We start from the raw sequence: 19,010 nt of genomic DNA on the forward strand, positions 1-19,010 counted from the left end.
GTCAAAAGCCTTTAAATTCAATACAGTCTAATTTAATGTAATATTTACAAAATGATACAAATCTTCTGTAGGTCAGATGGAGAATGACAAACTGTTGGGTGTTCCACATGTTGTTGTGCATCTCACCGTAGTTGAACTGGCTGTTTGACTTCTCAGAGTTGATGATGTTGAAGCGGTAGGTGGTTCCAACACGCATGCCGCTCACCTCAAAGTAGAACCACTGGTGGTAGTGATTACTGTTGATGTCTGAATTCAGCACCAGGTCATACTCATATCTGGAGAAACAACACAACATAAACTGTAAATGTGGAGCCAAACCACCATTAACTATAAACAATATTTCTTTTGTTTTTAATCTAATTTCTGCAAAAGAGAGGCAAGAAGTAAGTTGAATATAATAAAAGTTGACCACAGCTTTAAATGAAATGATTATGCTAAAAGGTGATTTAATTAAAACTGCACATCTAATTGTGTAGCTCTGATTCATTCCCATGTAACTGATGTGATAATAAATACTTACTTCCTAATTTGAACTGCCTTCCTGAGGTTGCCAGACTCAAACTGAGAGTTGAACTTCAGTGATTCGCCATCGTCTTCAATCACAGGACAACTGAAACACAACCAAATGTGGATGATAGATTGAGCTAATCTGCTTTGTGAATGTCACAGCTCTCAACATTATCAGAAGAAAGGACAAACTGTAGCTTTAGTCGTAATTTTAGCTCCATTTAGCCTGAGTGATGTAAAGCTTTATGTTAGCGGACTCAGTAAGAGGAACTCACCTGGGAATGTCCAGGTCATAAACTACTTTATCCACGATATCATTAGGATGAATCAGCCTCTCGATGTCCTGGAATATCTTAGATCTGAAGGAAAAACAAACTCAGGATTAACACAATGGATGGACAAATATGTTTCCCATTTAAAAAAATTTTGTTTTTTAATGAGGATGAATGCAATAGGCTTTAGGAAATGCCTTATCCCACCACAGCAAAGTTAAGTGTAAACTGTAGCTAAGATTCAGACTAAAAAGCCAATTTGGACTGCCACGCAGAACCCCACAATGTAACCACATTATTGCATTTAACTTCCTATAAATTGTGCCTGGAAATTACAACTTGTCCTTAGAAAAAGCATTACGAAAACATCACTATTACTGAGGCTCCAAAAGGTCTGTCTGGAGCCCCACAAGTCAGCACGAGGTCATGCTCATACCTGTAGTGTAAGTCAAAGTATTTGCTCAAATCTGGTAAATCTTTCTGGAAAACACGACAGTACACTGCAGGGTTACTTTTTTTCAGTTTTATTCTATTCCTTTTAATGGCAGGATTTCTGATTTCTACCTTATTATCTATAATTTGTGTGTCCTCTTCAGTTTGTAAGCCAAAAGATTTATGCAAAACACAATTTTCGTAAAAAAATGTCTCACCTCTGTACACCATAAACTCTCTCTTGAAGGGGTTCCCTAAATGTTGAAGCTACATGGCCAAAGTAGTCTGGGTAAGCCACTTCAGCGTACTGGGGTACGGAGCCTGTTCCCTTCACCATCTCCACGTACAGGTCGGGGTCATGCAGCGGGAGGAGCAGCGCCGTGTCTGGCACCTCCAGAACTGCTCCCTCGTCCTCTGTACCCTCTGAGCCACAATCTGACCCCCAATTACTGCCTCCTCCTCCCACACGGCGAGTAGAGATGCCCCCTAAGAGCAGAGGAGACTGTATGTGCCTCGTGGCATTGACTGGAGATCCTTCTTGTTTGATTTCCCTTTCTCCTTCTTCTCCTGTGTTCAGAGCGCCCTCCTCTTCTAGAGAGACACAGTCCAACACATGTGCTAGGTCCTGTTCTATCATCTGGCCTTGAGAAGGAGGCCTGGTGAGGGAGGACAATGTTGTATGCGTGTCAGGGGAAGGAATGTGGGCTTCCTCTTTTTTGTCTTGGTCCTTGGTGAGGTGGATGGAGTCCAGTTCTAGAGGTGTTAGAGGAGCACGGGGAGCAGGAGTGGGTGCAGGAGATGGCAGGGTGTGTTGTCCTTTGGTAGGGTTGCAATCCACCTGCAAGCTCAATACAGGGACGTGCTTTGGGGACAGGGCTTGAGCTGTGGGCACTATGATTGGCCGAGTGGATCGAGTTGAGGCTGATGATGAAGTGTAAGACAATGATGAAGATGTGGTAGAGGCACTCTTTGAGGATTCAAAGTTATAACCCTGTAGGAATAAGATATATATCAATCAGAAAAAAACAGACAACACACTTAACCTGTATTAATACCTGTAAAAATATAATCAAAGATCTTTTATTAACACTGACAAGAGCAATGATGAGCGCTTCGTCAGGCTCAAAAAATGTGCAATGGGCCAAAGGCTTACATTTTTATTTTTTGTAGTAATTAACAATGAAATATACTGTATGTGTGAAAAACAGGTTTAACCACCTCATATATTCAATATAAGTGCAAATACCATTAAAATCAATGTACAAAAATACCCAGAAGCAACACACACTGCAATTAAATAAAATGAGAAAAAGGTAGTGGAAAATAAAAAAATATAATAATAAGATTCAATTAGATTCAATGTATTAACATTAAATATAACAAAACAAAGAAAACAAATATCATAGAATTAAAGAAAAAAAGCAAGATACATTAATGTCAGATATTTCTATGTGACCATGTTGTAGAAAATGTCTCATACTAATTAATATGATATATATATATATATAAATAATAATAATAATAATAATATATATTATATATAATTCAGCTATAATTCCTGTTGGTTTACGTGGATGTTTTGGTCATTTTTTCACCATGAATTCTTGTCAACATGGACATAAATTACTGACCTGGAAATCTTCAGAAAGCTCCAAGAAGAACCTCTCATAGACCCTCAACTCTTCAAACGGACGGCCAGGGTTCTTTTTGGGATGTAGCTTGTTTAGGTCCGTCTCTATGTCATCATTCTGATCAAAAAGACACAAATGGAGCAAACACACACATCTAAATGTAGATCTTCAGACTGTGTGCTATCTGGCTACATTTGGGCTATTGCGCAAGTCTGTTGCTATCGAAGAAATATGAGATGGAGAAAACAAGGAACACAGAACTACAGCTAATGACTACAGCTAAAAGGGAGACAAAAACCTACATATTCTGTTTTGCTGTTTAATTTTAGGGGGATTTTATAGTGCTTGGATATCAAATATGGTTGACATGTCTGGTGAGTTGTGGTTTGGTGAGTTATGACTGCCCTCTGCTGAAAATTTAGAGGATTGCATCAACATCAGCTAAAACTCTGACACAGCTCTGATATGTTCTATCCTCAAATGACACAATCTGTAGAGATTCAGCATTATATAACACAAAACTCCCCAAATATCAATAACGGTATTCTAATGTAACAATTCATTATTGATAAACAAATGATTTATGATTTTTAACCAAATGGCCTATTTAACACATCCTTTACCCAATTTGGGCCAATTATATTATAAATCACAACTCTTTTTGAAGGTGAAAAATGTGGCAAAAATGTTTAAGATGTAAATAACTTAGGCCTAAACTCTGCACTGTCTCTATAACACTACTGCCACACAGAGAAAATACACAACATTTTGAACACTAAGTGCAACACATAATGTTGCCATGTGAAATATGGTGTGTGCATGCGAGTGCTGAATGTTACCGCGGCGTGCTGATCCTTCTCGTCCTCCTCATTCTCTGTGTCGTTTTCTGTGTCCGCGTCCGTCTCCTCGTTATCGTCACTTCCGTCCACCACATCATCCACTGGGTACACAAACGCACACAAACATTAGGAGGCGACTGTCCTTAAAACAAACATTTTCCCCTTTTTTTTTTTGCCCAAGCTGGGAGTTTGTTACTTTCTAAAGTGTGTGTAAGGCTGGACTGGTAGAACTCAACTGATTTCGGTCATTGAGTTTTATTGCTATGACAGTCAAGAACAGAGAAAATGTTAACAAAAAGATGTGAGCAGCCATGAGAGATTTAGAGGAGAGAAGAAATCATGAGTATATTTCTTCAAAGACTTTGAGCTGGTGATCTCACTGACATGTCTATGTAATAGCAGTAGCTTGTTATGTTACACTGTTCTCCATGGTTGGGTTACTGACATCACTGACATGTTTCTGTGAATATAGAGTTGACACAACTTTGCGCTAAGGCTGAGGCAATTATTATTGCCAATTAGAGCTGTCAAAACGGTGGTGTATATCATTGTTTTTATGGAGTTCCTGTTTGATTTTGCACTCTCTAGGAAATAAACTAAAACGTGTGGACAAGTACATCATCAAGCAGATTCAATTAAGCATAGTGTTACATGAAATACAATATTTCAATAGATTGATTTTGATATTTTAGATCAGATTAAAGGTGCTAAATTCAGAGCATTAATATTGCTACAAACAACTATTTGCTATGTAAACATATAGTGGAGTAATGTCTACCTGAGCAGAGAATGAAGTCACTCTCCCTCTGTGTGTGTCGTAATCAGAGCTTCTCTGTGCTTTGTTTACATAGCTGGTTCGGCCTGTGCGTGCCAGTTAGTGTATGTGAGTCCCAGTGCGTGAGCCCCACTGGCTAGCTAATCGCCGCCGCTCCGCACTGCGCTTATGCGTCGGTCATCTTTGATAACGCCGTCCCGACTGACGGTGTTTGTCGCGGAAGCGTAGCACCGACCCTCCGGTTTCCCCCAGGTTTGCACTGTTAGCTCTGTCAGCACTGCTACTGTTGTTTGCATTGTTCGTGCTGCTAGCACCGTTAGCTGCTAGCCGCCGGCTCAGTTGTCGCCATGTTGAGAGCCGTGTGGACACAATCCCTCAATCATGGATATGCTCTGAATTTGGAATTTAGCACCTTTAAGTGAAGAACAAAGGGGCATCAGACAGCCTGTGGACGCAAGGAAGCAAATTAGTTGAGTACAGTGCAAGTACATAAGTCTACTAGTGAGCAAGCAAGCACTAAGCAATGTGCACTAAGCATCTTTAATCCATGTTCATTACTAACACATGTCATGTGTTAGTTTAGTGAAGTTAGAGTATGACGTGAGGTGAATGAGAAAGCAGCAGTGAGTGAGTGAGTGAGTGAGTGAGTGAGTGAGTCTATGTATTCTGAGGATGGAGTAGTTTCTTACGTACGTCTTACCCTTCTTTAAGGGCCTGTTGCAGAGCTGATGAATTTTTCTTCCTGTAAGGCACATTGTGTGCAGCAGTGTTGCCGTTAACCATTTATGCGGTCCAGGGATGTAGGCATTATTTGTGTGTGTCTCTGTATAATGCAGGACTGAATCTAGGAGCGTAAAAAAAAAGTCTATGTGTCTGTCTGTACTGCATAATCATCAATGAAAGGCATGCGCATACACTGTGATATGCTGGGGCACTCTCTAGTGAAGTGTGTGTGTGTGTGTGTGTGTGTGTGTGTGTGTCCAGTGTTCTCACCCCCAGGTGGTTGGCTGTAGAGCTGTGCCACAGGCCCTGCAGCAGGTACATGTGGCAGCTGGTAGTGGAAGGTCGATTTGATGGTGGGCAGAGGCAGACGGTTCTTAGGAAAACACTTCCTCATGATGAGACTCGAGGTGTTGACAAGAGGATCCAGAGTCCGCACCGGGAGACACTCCTTGAAATAAAACGACACAGAGAGTAGAGAGTAGGCGAGACGGAGTGTGTGTGTGTGCAGTACATATGTGTTGCATGCTTCAATTGTTTGACATGCGTACGTTAAAATTCTCACTCACGGTGGATGAGTTGTAGAGGATCCTCATGCCATCAGCGTCTATGAAGGCTTTCCTGCCGAGCTTGATGTTGGTGATGTTCCTGAGGCAGACCAGCAGCCCTTTGCGAATCAGCATGTGGCGATGCCGTGTGTCATTGCGATGCCAGTCCTGGTACAGAGCCAGCAAGACAGGCACATGTCCGCCATCCACTGCACGGCGAGCATTCGTTTCTGCGAGGGGAAAGAAGTTGAAGAGGGAGAAAGCACTGATCATTTGTACTTTACGACTGTGGGATGGGATGAAGAACTTGAAATCCATGTTGAATGATCATTAACTGTGTTTGCTTCAGTGGGGAACAGAAAATCAGCCCAGGACAGGCAAAGGGTTAATGATGATGGGGCTGAGAGAGGCAGAAGGAACCAGCACTAATTAAGGATCACTGCAGTACTGAAGAGTCAAAAGTCAATGCTATAAAGCAAATTACTCACTGGATTTGAGCAGTGCTCCCAGTGCATCCAGAGCTACCCTGTTGATTTAGAAACAAGGCAAATAGGTTACATGGTCCGCTGAACACACATCCATGACAGATTAAAAGTTGTTACTAGTTCGTTATAACACAGTATTCATGCTGGCTCATTAACACAATCGACCACTTACTTCAGCAGGCTGGTGCTCTTCTTGCTGTACGGCACGACTATCTTTAACATGAGCTCCACCACTCCGTTCTTGCCCAAAGAAATAGCATTCACCGCTTCACAGAAACAAAAGGAGGAGATATCAGGCAACTCCAAGAGAGCATGACCACATTTAGAGAGGTGTATTTCAAAGTTTAAATGAACTTACAGTTGGTGGAGTAAACCCTGAGAACCTGCAGGCAGGGCAGAATCAGTTTGGTATTCTGTAGGTTCTGTTTCGTTAAGTTGACTGTGGCGTTCAGCGCTCCGCTCAAACGGGCCTTCACTCCAAACTTTCTGTCTGAACACAAATGATTATGCACAGAATACATCACTAGATTTCAGTGTTTTTGTCTCTGTTGTTTTCTGCAAAATACTAAATAACAAGTCTTAAATGCACCCTGTAGAGTTTTTGACCACTAGTAGCGCTGCAGAGAAATGTTTTTACGAGTCCACGTTTCGTTTGCATTGTGCACACGCACAAAGACGAACATGCATGCACATGGATGGTGTGATTCACATGCTATTCCACTGATGAAGTGACAGTAACTAGGTTGCCGTAGTTACACGGTGTTTGGGCATACATCGATTACATTACTTGCCCACTGTCGCTTTATTTTTATTTTCGCATATCAACAAAATTGCACAGCTGAAGCTGGACCGGAGAGGCCAGACACAAAGTCGTCCAACGTTAAAGATCACAGTAAGCACTCTACATATATTGATCGTCATCTTTTCTTGTAAAATGTCTGGTAATATCGGTGTTGTCAAAACGTTAATAACCGGTGGGAAAATCTCCTCACTGTGACATCCCTAGCTGTCACGCGCCAAGAAATATAGCAATGCGCCCGTAAAGGCAGTGAAGAAGAAGACTGTCAGCAAAGAAGCAAAGAATGCACAATTAAAAATATTTTCCAAAAATCAACTTTGCAAATGTTTTATGAGGAAAGAAATAGACTGAACGTGTTTGTTAGACCTCAACACACAATGTGTTTTGCAATGAAGCTCAGCAACAGCACCTTTAACAGCACAGACCAGATTTTAGCTGACATAAGTGATATGACATTTTGGACAGATAACAAAGTCACACAAGGAGAACTCAGTAAAATGTCAATGAAGACAAACCATTAGTTGCTACCCTGATATATAATGGTGTAGTGTGTGTTTGTTCGTGTTCGCATTGAACCTACCTTTTGGGCCGACCTTGGCGAGCAGTGAGTGCAGCTGCAGCATGAGTTCCTCACTTGGAGGCAACTCTTTACTGGCAGAGATCAGAATCTGGAATAATATTCCTGTTCCTCCTTTAGACACAAATACTGCCACCCTGCGGCCTCTGCCTAAAGACAGAAAACATCAATAAAACGGCATTAGATGTGATAAATCTTAATTCATGATGGGAATATGCAGTTGAAATCCTGGAAAGCACAAACCTTAAAACATTACTACTTTATCGATCCCAGCTAAATTTACAATTTACTACCACTTTACCATTGGAGTGGCACAATGAATTGTTTATGCTTTTAGAAATATATGTATTACTTCTCACATTCACGAAAAAGTAATGTACCCCAAAATATTTTCTTATAAGTTAGAAATGAGTAAATGTTGTTATCAGCTCTCAAAATCAGGGCATAGACTACTCATCAATTTTGGAAAAGAGAAAACTCTACTCACCCACAGTCAGCAGCTCACTGAGAATGTACAAAATGTTCAGAGTGGTCTGGACATCCCTGGTATTCTGTCGAAGCCACACACAACACTTGTTAAAGAACATACAGGTGCATATCGTGAATTACAGAAATGTGTGCAATTTCCTCTTTGGACATTATTTTATTTGATGTTCTCTTTCCTAGGTGTGCAGTCTAATCTCAAATCTAACAATGCATCATCAATGTGACATCTGCAGCGGGGTTTCCCCACAGCTGTTCACACAAAGGCCTGGCTGCATTAGTTATGTCTCTGCATGCAATGTTTTAAATAGTGAGCTTATTCTGGCAAAGCTCACATCATGGAGGTCTATTAGGCTTAAGAAGGATGTCTCAAAGGGAGGGAAATACACCTTCTTGGAGAAGTAGTGTGGCATTTTGGGAAATAGCTTATTCGCTTTCTTACCGAGAGTTAGATGACAAGATTGATACCACTCTGTACGGTAAATATGAAGCTACCACCAGCAGTCGGTTAGCTTAGCTTAGCACAAAGACTAATACATCTTTGATAGTCAAATTTATAGGAAACCAATCTTTCCATTTGTGCAAACAGAAGGAACAACTACAGAGTAAGCTTAGAGTTAAAGTGTTATCATGTTCTGAGCTGCAATCTCCAGTTGTGTGCATGAGTGAGCTGACCTCCAGTGAAGCCAGGATGACCTCCATGCCACTGGAGCCTTTGGACATCACCTCTTTTCCGCTCTTCTCTGCAAACACACAGCAAAATACAAAGGATCAGAAATGTGAAGATAAACAGTGCAGCATTTGTGCAAAACAACTGAGGGGGCTTCTCATACAAGCAAAGTGAGTGCTGTTATTCCAAGTACAGCATGTACAGCATGTACTCGCGCGACCATTAAAGACAAGGCACAATGTCATAGTGGATTATCTTGGAACGTGTGAAGACCACTGTCCTGGGTTAATTATAGTTACAAAGTTTCGGCTGCATTACACAATAGATAGATACTTTTATCTTTAAATACAGTTTTACATTTACTCAAATATTAGCTTCTGCACACACAAGCTTTACCATCACCCTCTTAGAGCCTGTCCCACTCCACAAGATGTGAAAATAAATGGTTTTGCTACAACTCCTACTTCGCCTCTCTTTTTCTTTCTCTCCGTATCCACCTCTTTCAATCATGCCCTAAACCTGCCCTGTTATTTAGGAGCTGACAGATTCCCGACCCCCTGTGAAGAGGCCTCAGAGAGTGAACTTTACAGAAGGATTATATATCGCTTGCCGATGATCCTACACACGTGAGGAGTTCATGTGTCTGGCATTGCACGCAGAAGGTGGTTATGGAAATGAGAGGTGTCGAGCATGCAGCTTTCATGATGGATGATCTTGCACCGAAAAGCAGGAGAAAGTTACATTATAGACCATAAACACAACTGGTGTTTACACCCACACACAAACACTTTCCACAAACTCATTTCCCACGCTTATACAACTATGTTCATATCTGAGCATGTGAACACACGCACAAAGTTCAGTGCCTTGGAGAGCGGTGAAACATTACTGTCATACCAGATACTTTAAAGCTCTTAAAAACAAAACTGACATTTCAACACTAATCTTCAAAAACACACAAACACAACAAGTGATTACACATAGGAGCATCACTGAACAAAAAAAATAATAATAATAATAAAAATCATACATAATAATAATTTGCTGCAATTTATTCATGAACTGCGTTTTGCAATTCCAATGATTTTATTCTGCTTGTAAAAATGTGTGTTCCAATAAGAATTAAGCAGCTTTATGATGGCACTTCAAGTAAAGCAGATATTTGTGATCTGCACAATAACCTGTAGATGTTGCTCTTTAATTTACCTCAGTACCCATCATTTATGTCTTTTACAGTGATTGTAGCTATTGGTCAGCTATGGGTGACCGCTTAAAGTACTGCACATGGACTGTGGAGGTTGTAGAGGTCAGATTGGTTATTCTAACCTGACCTGAGCAGAGTGAAATATTTAAAATATGTGTAACACAAGTGCCATAATAGAAATGCTATTGTGGAAATCTACATCTTGGAGGATTTTTAAGAGTCTGAGTCAAAATACCTGAAACATTTTCATCATTCTGGACCCTACCTGGTGGGTCTGGGGAGACCACAGATTGACAGTATCTCCTGGTGTAGCGGTACTCCATTTCATAACAAAGGTCTCAAAGTTCACCAAAGCTGTAAAAAGATGTTTTCCAAAATCCCAAGTTCACTGCATCTGCTGTCCCTCTAAGGCTAGAAGTAAACTGCTCCACTGGTCAATCTTTCAACTGTGTACCAACACACTGAGCTTAGGGGCAGGATACTATCAATCTAGTAATCAGCACCTCCCCTTGCACGCTACCAGAAACTAAACCACCAACACTGACAGCTGTAGGATAACTCTTTTTACGCATCTTACCTCCCCTTTTTCTCCTACTCAGCACTGTGAGGAAAAGGAGAGCTGCCATACTCTTAAATAAAAACAGACGCTGAATTCCTGACAGCAAATGAGAGAGATAACAGACAACTGCTGCATCTCAAACTGAATTCATTCTCCATTAAACCAAACCAGAACTCTCATGGTCTGTGTTTTCTTTATATTTTTTTGAATGTATCTTTTTATCAGGCTACCCCACTTGCAATTCCTGGCATCCCTTTCTCGCTGTCATCCTTGCTGTTTCTCTTGGTATCTCCTGACTGCCTCCTGAGCTCCAAAAACTCTGAACATGAGACAAGAGTACAGTAAAGTCCGTCTCGGGGGTGTATAGTTACCGTGAACCGGGGTCACAGACCCCCTAACCAACGTCACGCTCATACGCATTTCAAATTGAGGCTGCAGGAGGGGGTGTGACAGACAGCCAAGCAGTAGATGAAGGAGGAACAGCTGATATATCATGATTGACAGGGTCACAGACAGAAGCCTTTCCACTGTGCCCATCAGTCATGATGGATTAACTACAAGTTTACCTCGAAGTGAGAGGAAGCAATGAATTATGGGAAGGGGAAAGAGGAAATTCATGAAAAGCAACAGGGAAGAAGTTCAAAGCAAGTTCAAAGTATGCCGGTGGGCTCAAAATACGAGGTGATGATTCAGCAGAATTCCTCACCTTCACACAAAGGCTTCGCTACGGCGTGACTCAAGTGATTACAAGTTGCCCTTTCTCAAAAAATCCACAATGAAAATGCCCCTAACTGAAAACTACTAGCTCCATTATAAAGTTAATATAAGAGCTACTAATTAAAGTATGGGTTTGCAGGTTAGCTTAAACAGTTCAAATCTCTATTTGTGGTAAACTCTTCTTACTTTTTTTCTTAGGTAATGGCTGCAAGTATCAACTATTCTCATTACTGATTAATCTATCATCGTTATTGGATGCTTTGTTCAATTAACTGATTGATTGTTTAGTCTATAAAATGTCCCAAAGTACAAAGAAATGCACATCACAATTTCAAGGAGCCCAAGATTATGTTTTCAAATACGACCAGCACCAATACACAAAGATATTCATTTTACAATGATATAAAAGTGAGAAAACGCAGCCAATCCTCACATTTGAAAAGTTGTATCATAGAATGTTTGTCATTTTTGCTTGATAAATGACATTAACAAGTATCAAAACTGTTGTCATTTTTTTTCAATTTGACAAATACATTAATCAGCTAATTGTTAAATCACTAGAGCAATGATGCGCGCATCAGTGATTTCTATTTGTCCCAGCTCCTCGGAGTGGCAGAGAGGCACCCTGCTAACAGCGACACACTCATGTTTCAGTCTGTTCTACACGGCGACGCGGCACAATGCCTTCTTCTGCTGTCAGATCTTCTTCTCTGCTCTCCTTTCAAAAGAGTAATCAGAGAACCAGATCGGAAGACAATGTAACACTCCATCCACACTTTGACTACCGCTGCACTGACCCATCTCTTTTTACACAGCAACTGTAGGCCTGCTGAACACATTTTAACTAGAAAAAAGAGCACTCAGTAGAGTTCAGACATCCACCAGGTGAGTCTCCCTCTCCACTCCCAAACAAAGAAGAGTTGAATCTCACTCAATTGCCCCGGCGGTGAAGATAACAACACAGGGATTTATTAATCTCGTATTGTGCCTAATTTTAGTGGATTATAACACAACAGGTATGGAATTGATCTGCAGATGCACTGGTTCAAAATGAGACCAAACTTTTCTATGGATGTCAGTTTTTGATCCACAACAAAGGGTCAAAATGTGGCCTGAAACAAACTAGGTAAGGCTTGTTTTTAGCCTAGCCCATTGCCAGAAATGCCTTCTGCTACTGAAGCAGGTGTTAAACACTTGCGACCCCTACCGGCCGGTTAAGAGGAGTGATGAGTCAGCAGTCAGTGATGGTATAAACAGTCAATAAAATTGTTTTTTCAAAGCGTGTGAATCACTGCAACTACAAGAGTTCCTAGGATACATTCATAAATGTGCACAAAAAATATTAGGCTGATGGGTCCAGTAGTATTCAAGATCAGTCAGCCAAGCAGACAAACTCATGCAATCACACCCACACAAGCAAACACAACCTAACACATGATCTCCTTAAGCCTGGTGGAGAAAATGTACTAATCAACTTGACCTGACTGGCTGAAGCTTTGCATCAAGACATTTTAAAGGGGAACCGATTTTACGCATCAAAGTCAGTTTATAGGTGTTGAGGAGCGCTACTGCATATGGGATGAAAGTTGTATAAAGCCACCTGTGGCTAAATCTGATAAACTGGCTCAAGTGAGTGAGTCAGCATTAGCCACTACTAGCGTAACAACACATCCAACTCTCTGACCGAACTGCTATCGGTCAAGTTTCATAGTGGGTAACGTAGGTGACAAGTTTTGACAACGAAGAAGAATGTGTGTCATCAAAGGGATATCTCAGTCCAACGATATAAGAGTGCAATAATAAATCGGTGGAGTACTCTTTAAAATCAACATGCAGACTCTCTGTGCTTATCGCTGTCTGTCCTTAATGCCAGGTAGGTTAGCAAATATCAACCTGAAACCATCACTGCTCTGACCAGACACTGTGAAGGGGTATATGGTGTGTGTTACCTCATATTTATGTGTGGATAGGTGTGTGTGTGTGTGTGTGGAGGGGAGTTGTTACTCTATGTCTAACCTTTTATTCTATTGTATATTATATATATGTAATAAACACAACAATGGTTAATTTCCTTACACTAGAACGTATTGTTTTCTAAACTACTGTTATAAGAAACACTTTTTGTAATAACATATTACAATGCAGGTATGAGGTACTGTCAACAATGCAATTTAAGGTTTATACTGTACTTTATTACAGCGGCAACTACCAAGAGGTGGAAGCACAGCTCATTGTTATCACACTTAGCTAGAGATAACACCACTATACACATATCACAAAAAAAATATGGATTGTCTTTTCTATTGTTTCAGTTAGAGTACAGTAGATTTGCAGGTTATTTTGTGTGTGTGACGTGTGTGTTTGCTCTCACCCTGTGTCTGTATGAGATGAAATATCTTTGCAGTGATCTGTCTTGCCGTTTCGACATCCCTCACCATGGCCTCTCCATTCATCCTCTCCAGCTGGCCCAGGAGCATCAGTACCCTGGAGTTACTGGGAACGCTGGAAACACACACACACACACACACACATACATTTTTACCTTTCGGAAGAATATATGTAACAGGATAACATAATTCACAAATTCATTCCTGTATAGGCGTTTGGAAAAAGGATGAATAAAGAAAAAGAAACTGCATATTCAAGTCCATCTGGAAAGGACAGAGATCAGTATGAGCATCTCACACACAGCGAAATGTGTCATGATGCTGTATTTACAAACACAGAAAGTGGATGCTTTAATGCATGAGCATGTGCTAAAAGAAAAATCTAGCCATAATCTATGTCTAGGATTATGAGGATTAGAATGATGGATCAGTTTCAGTTTATCTAGCCCTGGTGACACTGGAGAACAAACATAAAGCAGCCCCTCATATGTGCAAGTGCCCTTATATATCCACAGAGACAAATATGTCTGACCCAAAATAATAACCGACAAAAATAGCCTTTTCAGTAATAAAGTGCAATGCTAACAAAATTACAAACTGGCAAGACTTTAAGATCTCTAGCCTATTTCATTCATTTCAATAAAGTTGACTGTGGAGGCGGTCTCCTAGCGCTTCACTATTTCTGGGATAGTGACCCATCCCCCGTTTATAATCTTAGCTCAGTGGCGCTCAGCTGGAAACACAAGGTTAGAGGTCAGTTGTTGGTACAGCAACAGCAAACATGGGAGAGAGATATCAAAACGCTGTGATTGTACCCAGTGGAGCAGAGTTTCTTATATGTCCTTATAAAGACAGAGACAGAGAGAGAGAGAGAGAGAGAGAGAGAGAGAGAGAGAGAGAGAGAGAGTGTGTGTGTGTGTGTGTGTGTGTGTGTGTGTGACAGGAAAAAAAATATGGAAAAATGGAAAGATTGATGAAAAAAGGTATGCAAGTCTGGACAAAGGAACACATACTGAAGGAGAAGTAAGGCTAAATAAACACACTGCATAAATCACATAAATGAACAAAGATCAACGAGAAAACAAACCAATTATGAATATTCAAACTTGATCAGGAAAAATACACTGAAAGGTTTATACCAAGGTCGTTTCCGCTGCATTAATGATGAGTGTTGTTAATTTCTGTCATCATGAAAAATACATAAGGAAGGTTCAAGCAAGGCCAACTGTTATCTGCTATTATCAGAATCAGAATCAGAATCAGTACAAACAATACAAATAGTCCAAAGAAATAAATACTGGATGGATTTACATGATTGTGTACAGTATGTATACACCGATCAGCCATAACATTAAGACCACTGACAGGTGAAGTGAATAACATTGATTTTCTCGTTACAATGGCACCTGGCAGTGGGGTGGGGGGGGGATATATTAGACAGCAAGTGAACATTTTGAACTTTGAACTTGGGCAAGCGTAAGGATGTGAGCGACTTTGACAAGGGCCAAATTGTGATGGCTAGACGACCGGGTCAGAGCAACTCCAGAACTGCAGCTCTTGTGGGATGTTCCCGGTCTGCAGTGGTCAGGACCTACCAAAAGTAATCCAAGGAAGGAAAACCGGTGAACCAGCGACAGGGTCAGACCCAAGGCTCACGTGGGGAGCGAAGGCTGGCCCGTGTTGTCCGATCCAATAGAAGAGCTACTGTAGCTCAAATTGCTGAAAAAGTTAATGCTGGTTCCGATAGAAAGGTGTCAGAACACACAGTGCATCTCAGTTTGTTGCGTATGGGGCTGCGTAGCCGCAGACCGGTCAGGGTGCCCATGCTGTCCTAATGTTTCGGCTGATCGGTGTAAATGGAGATGTCTATATACAGAGAGTAGGATTTACATTTACGGTGACATGTATGTACATATTACAATATGTACATAAAGTGAAAGATGACATGTACATATTACAAAAGAATGCACATTAAAGACTGTAAGAATTCTAATCTATAACAGCAGCAGTGGAGAGTTGGTGATTAAAGAGGTATTGACAGTGTGTGACTGTCTCTGAGAGATAGAATATGTGAACAGATAGTTGTGACAGAGCAGCTTTCACACAGAAACACAAACATACCACAGCCTGCATGTGTATTTGTGTACGCATATTCATTTGTTTGTCTTCAAAGCAACTCACCCTTTCTCTGTGGCCATTTTGGGTTTGTTCATTTTTACCACTTCAACATTTCATGTCGTCTGCAAGAGAAAGAAAAATAATGACCTCACAGACAACAAAATGAGAAGAGTAAACATACTGCACAATTTTAGAAATGAGCATAATAAACCTTTGCCCCCGTGTGCCACAAGAGATCCCGCTGAACTCCCTCTGTTGTAATCTCAGGCTGTAGTCAGACGTGCAACTATGTCAAAAACAGATGACGATTGACCTGCCCGTAGCTGTGAATGTGATGATCTGTTCACATGTGTTAGCCCTGTAACAAACATGTCCAAGATGTGCTGAGACAACCTACAGCTGCAGAGCGATGGCTCATATTGACGTTACCTGTCCAGGACAGACTTACTATCAGATACCTGCTGACTGATTTTACACAAAACAAAGGGGGGCTGCCTTACATGCTGCAGATCTCAAATGTCTGGAGACAAAAGACCCGTACTAGACAAGGTAATTTGAACGCAAGGTTTGAAAAAGCAATACTAGCGTTCAGCTGCATTACATCAGAAGACATATTTCAAAACAGAAAAAAAACTGCATCATTCAGCAGAAAAATCTAGCAAGTGACTAAAGCAACAGTTCAGTGAGTTGCATTTTCACAGGTCTCCCAAGAGTCCTAGATTAGATCAGATCAGACAGTGAATACAGGAGCATTTATGGGCTGAGAGATAAGATGAGTCATAAATAGTGATGCTGTAAAAATGTATAGCAATCAGTCAACATCACTAGTGTTAGATAAAGTTTGTTTGTTTTTACATGGGACTTAACCTTGTAAGGTGCTTAAAATTACATATTACATTTAGTAACCAATAAAACACATAAGATAAGATAAGATAAGATATTCCTTTATTAGTCCCGCAGTGGGGAAATGTGCAGTGTACAGCAGCAAAGGGGATAATGCAAAAAACAAGAAGCATCAGCTAACACAGTTAAAAGATCTAAAAAAAGTGTAACAAAATATGAACCATTTAAATAGCAGGAAGTATAAAAATAGGAGCAGTATATACAGTATTGACAATAAACAGACTATTAACACAATTGCACAAGTAGAAAATGATATTGCACAGTGAGAATGAATGAATGAATGAATGAAATTCCACCTGAATATCAGGTTATTGTCAGTTTTTTGGTGTGTAAGTGGTCTACTGGGAGCAGTCTCATCACAAGAAAGTCTCATCACAAGAAAGAAAGAAAAAGAAAGAGCTAAAAGAACAAAACAGAAATAGCACCACACACCAATGAGATGTTGAAAGTCTTTTCCCCATTAAAAAAATATGTTTTTAGCTAAGCTGGTTCACCTTAAATCTTCAGTCAGGCTTTTCCAAAGCTTGCAGAGTCAGACTGCAAACCTCCACCACCCTACTAGACAAACAGATTACCTCAACTGAGGGTCTAGGTTAGATTGTGATTGCGTGTGTGTGTGCGTTTGTTTGTTTGTTTGTTTGTTTCTACATGGGACTTAACCTTGAAAGGTGCTTAAAATTACATATTATAACCAATGAAACACATAATAGTGTTAAAAGAAAGAGCTAAAAGAAAGAAAACACCAGAAATAGCACCAAACAAGATGACCTCACCTGAGGGTCTTACTGTAGGTCACACCTTGGCATGCATGTAATGGGGCTGAGGAGGAGCAGCTGGATCAGAACCATTGTGTTAGGGGATAATCTATTAGAGGCTTTCTCCAATGCAACTGTATGAACTGACATGTTGTGGAGGCCAGCTTACACAGTGACAGGACCAGCTGGTGGCCTGGCCACAATAACCACAGTCTCCTTCAACACAACCAGAATATACCATGATAAGCTACCGTCATAACACCAGCCAGTCACGAGGCTATTGTTATCCAGGTATGAAGCTAGACAGGGCTGTTTAACCAGATGTGAAGTTAGATAAGCGAGCTGCAGGCTGGTGTCTGTCCGCTGCACCTGCTGGACTAGTCACTCATTAACGGCCGCCTGTCTGGAGGCTAGCTAACGGAGGAGCAATGCTAACAATACAGCGCACACAGGCGCATATCAGCTGCAGCATTACAGCTGCACATTAACAACAACAAGGAGGGTGTTACCGACCTGTACGGAGAGGAGCCGCTGTCCCGTTCAGGGTGGACCTAATCCAAGATAAGAGAGGACCTCTGCTGCTGCTGTGTCTGAGGTCTGAGCTGAAACGCCCTGATGATGATGATGATGATGTTGTGATGAGACTAGCCAGCCCCCAACTGTCAGAGGGACACACCGCGAGAGTACGTTTTCTCTGCGAGATTGTAGGCACAGTTTGGACTAATGATGGGAATTCAGGCTCTTTTTAGTGAGTCAGATCATTTGGCTCAGCTCACCAAGAAGAGCCGGCTCTTTCGGCTCCCAAACGGCTCTTCGTTTTACCACTTCTGCCTTTTATAATTCAGCCAAATTTAGCGCTGTTTTGACCTATGATTCAATCAATCAATCAAAATGTATTTGTATAGCCCTTTACAATAACCAAAAGGTACCCAAAGTGCTTTACATTAACATCAAGAAATAACAGGAATAAAAACATAACATATCATAAAAAGGCACATAAAAAGCACAGGAAAAATGTAACCGGGCTACAAGGTATTAAAAGCCAATCTAAATAAAAAAGTCTTGAGTTTATATTTAAAAAGTACTAGGTCAGTGACAGTGCGTATATAAGGGGGGTAACTTGTTCCATAGTTTAGGAGCAGCGACAGCAAAAGCACGATCACCCCATAGCTTATACCTCGACCTTGGGACTTCTAAAAAAAGTTGACCCGATGACCGCAATGCCCTATTATGCTCGCGGAGAGTTAAAATCTCGGACAAATAAGGTGGGGCGAGGCCGTTAATGGCTTTAAAAACAAACATCAAGAGCTTAAAATCGATTCTAAAGCGAACTGGAAACCAATGGAGCGAGTAAAGTACGGGGTGATGTGTTCACGTCTGGAAGTGTTGGTTAAAAAGCGAGCAGCAGAATTTTGCACAAGTTGGAGGCGCGCAAGGGAAGCCTGGTTGAGACCAACATACAGTGCATTACAATAGTCAAGTCTCGAGCTAATAAAAGCGTGAATCGATTACTGTGAATAATTAGTATGTGTGCACATATATCACTTAAATTATTCAATTTAATTATACTAAACCTTATAATTTCCAGAATACCGTAATTTTACATGCTGCTTCTTTTCCGACTCCTCT

The 19,010-nt window shown here is 40.9% G+C and overlaps 1 protein-coding gene across 4 annotated transcripts in view; it reads right to left on the reverse strand.

The window, feature by feature from the left end:
- agtpbp1 (ATP/GTP binding carboxypeptidase 1) overlaps nt 1-18,042 on the reverse strand; it is a 40,941-nt gene extending 22,899 nt beyond the window's left edge. For 3 of the 4 annotated variants that reach the window (XM_074637798.1, XM_074637795.1, XM_074637796.1), the window contains exons 1-18: nt 17,895-18,042; nt 15,787-15,845; nt 13,590-13,720; nt 8,744-8,811; nt 8,073-8,136; nt 7,589-7,735; nt 6,568-6,699; nt 6,382-6,475; nt 6,213-6,250; nt 5,746-5,954; nt 5,450-5,627; nt 5,157-5,198; nt 3,682-3,782; nt 2,843-2,959; nt 1,430-2,202; nt 783-866; nt 521-610; nt 127-275 (exon numbers count right to left, since the gene is read on the reverse strand). In XM_074637798.1, the coding sequence (XP_074493899.1) occupies nt 127-275; nt 521-610; nt 783-866; nt 1,430-2,202; nt 2,843-2,959; nt 3,682-3,782; nt 5,157-5,198; nt 5,450-5,627; nt 5,746-5,954; nt 6,213-6,250; nt 6,382-6,475; nt 6,568-6,699; nt 7,589-7,735; nt 8,073-8,136; nt 8,744-8,811; nt 13,590-13,720; nt 15,787-15,818 (2,449 nt within the window). In that variant the 5' untranslated portion in view covers nt 15,819-15,845; nt 17,895-18,042. The remainder of the gene's footprint in view (nt 1-126; nt 276-520; nt 611-782; nt 867-1,429; nt 2,203-2,842; nt 2,960-3,681; nt 3,783-5,156; nt 5,199-5,449; nt 5,628-5,745; nt 5,955-6,212; nt 6,251-6,381; nt 6,476-6,567; nt 6,700-7,588; nt 7,736-8,072; nt 8,137-8,743; nt 8,812-13,589; nt 13,721-15,786; nt 15,846-17,894) is intronic. The other variant, XM_074637797.1, reaches the window with a different exon arrangement.
- Between the last annotated feature and the right edge of the window lie 968 nt (nt 18,043-19,010).

Source organism: Sebastes fasciatus, chromosome 6 (genome assembly GCF_043250625.1).
Source record: "Sebastes fasciatus isolate fSebFas1 chromosome 6, fSebFas1.pri, whole genome shotgun sequence".
Classification (NCBI taxonomy): domain Eukaryota; kingdom Metazoa; phylum Chordata; class Actinopteri; order Perciformes; family Sebastidae; genus Sebastes; species Sebastes fasciatus.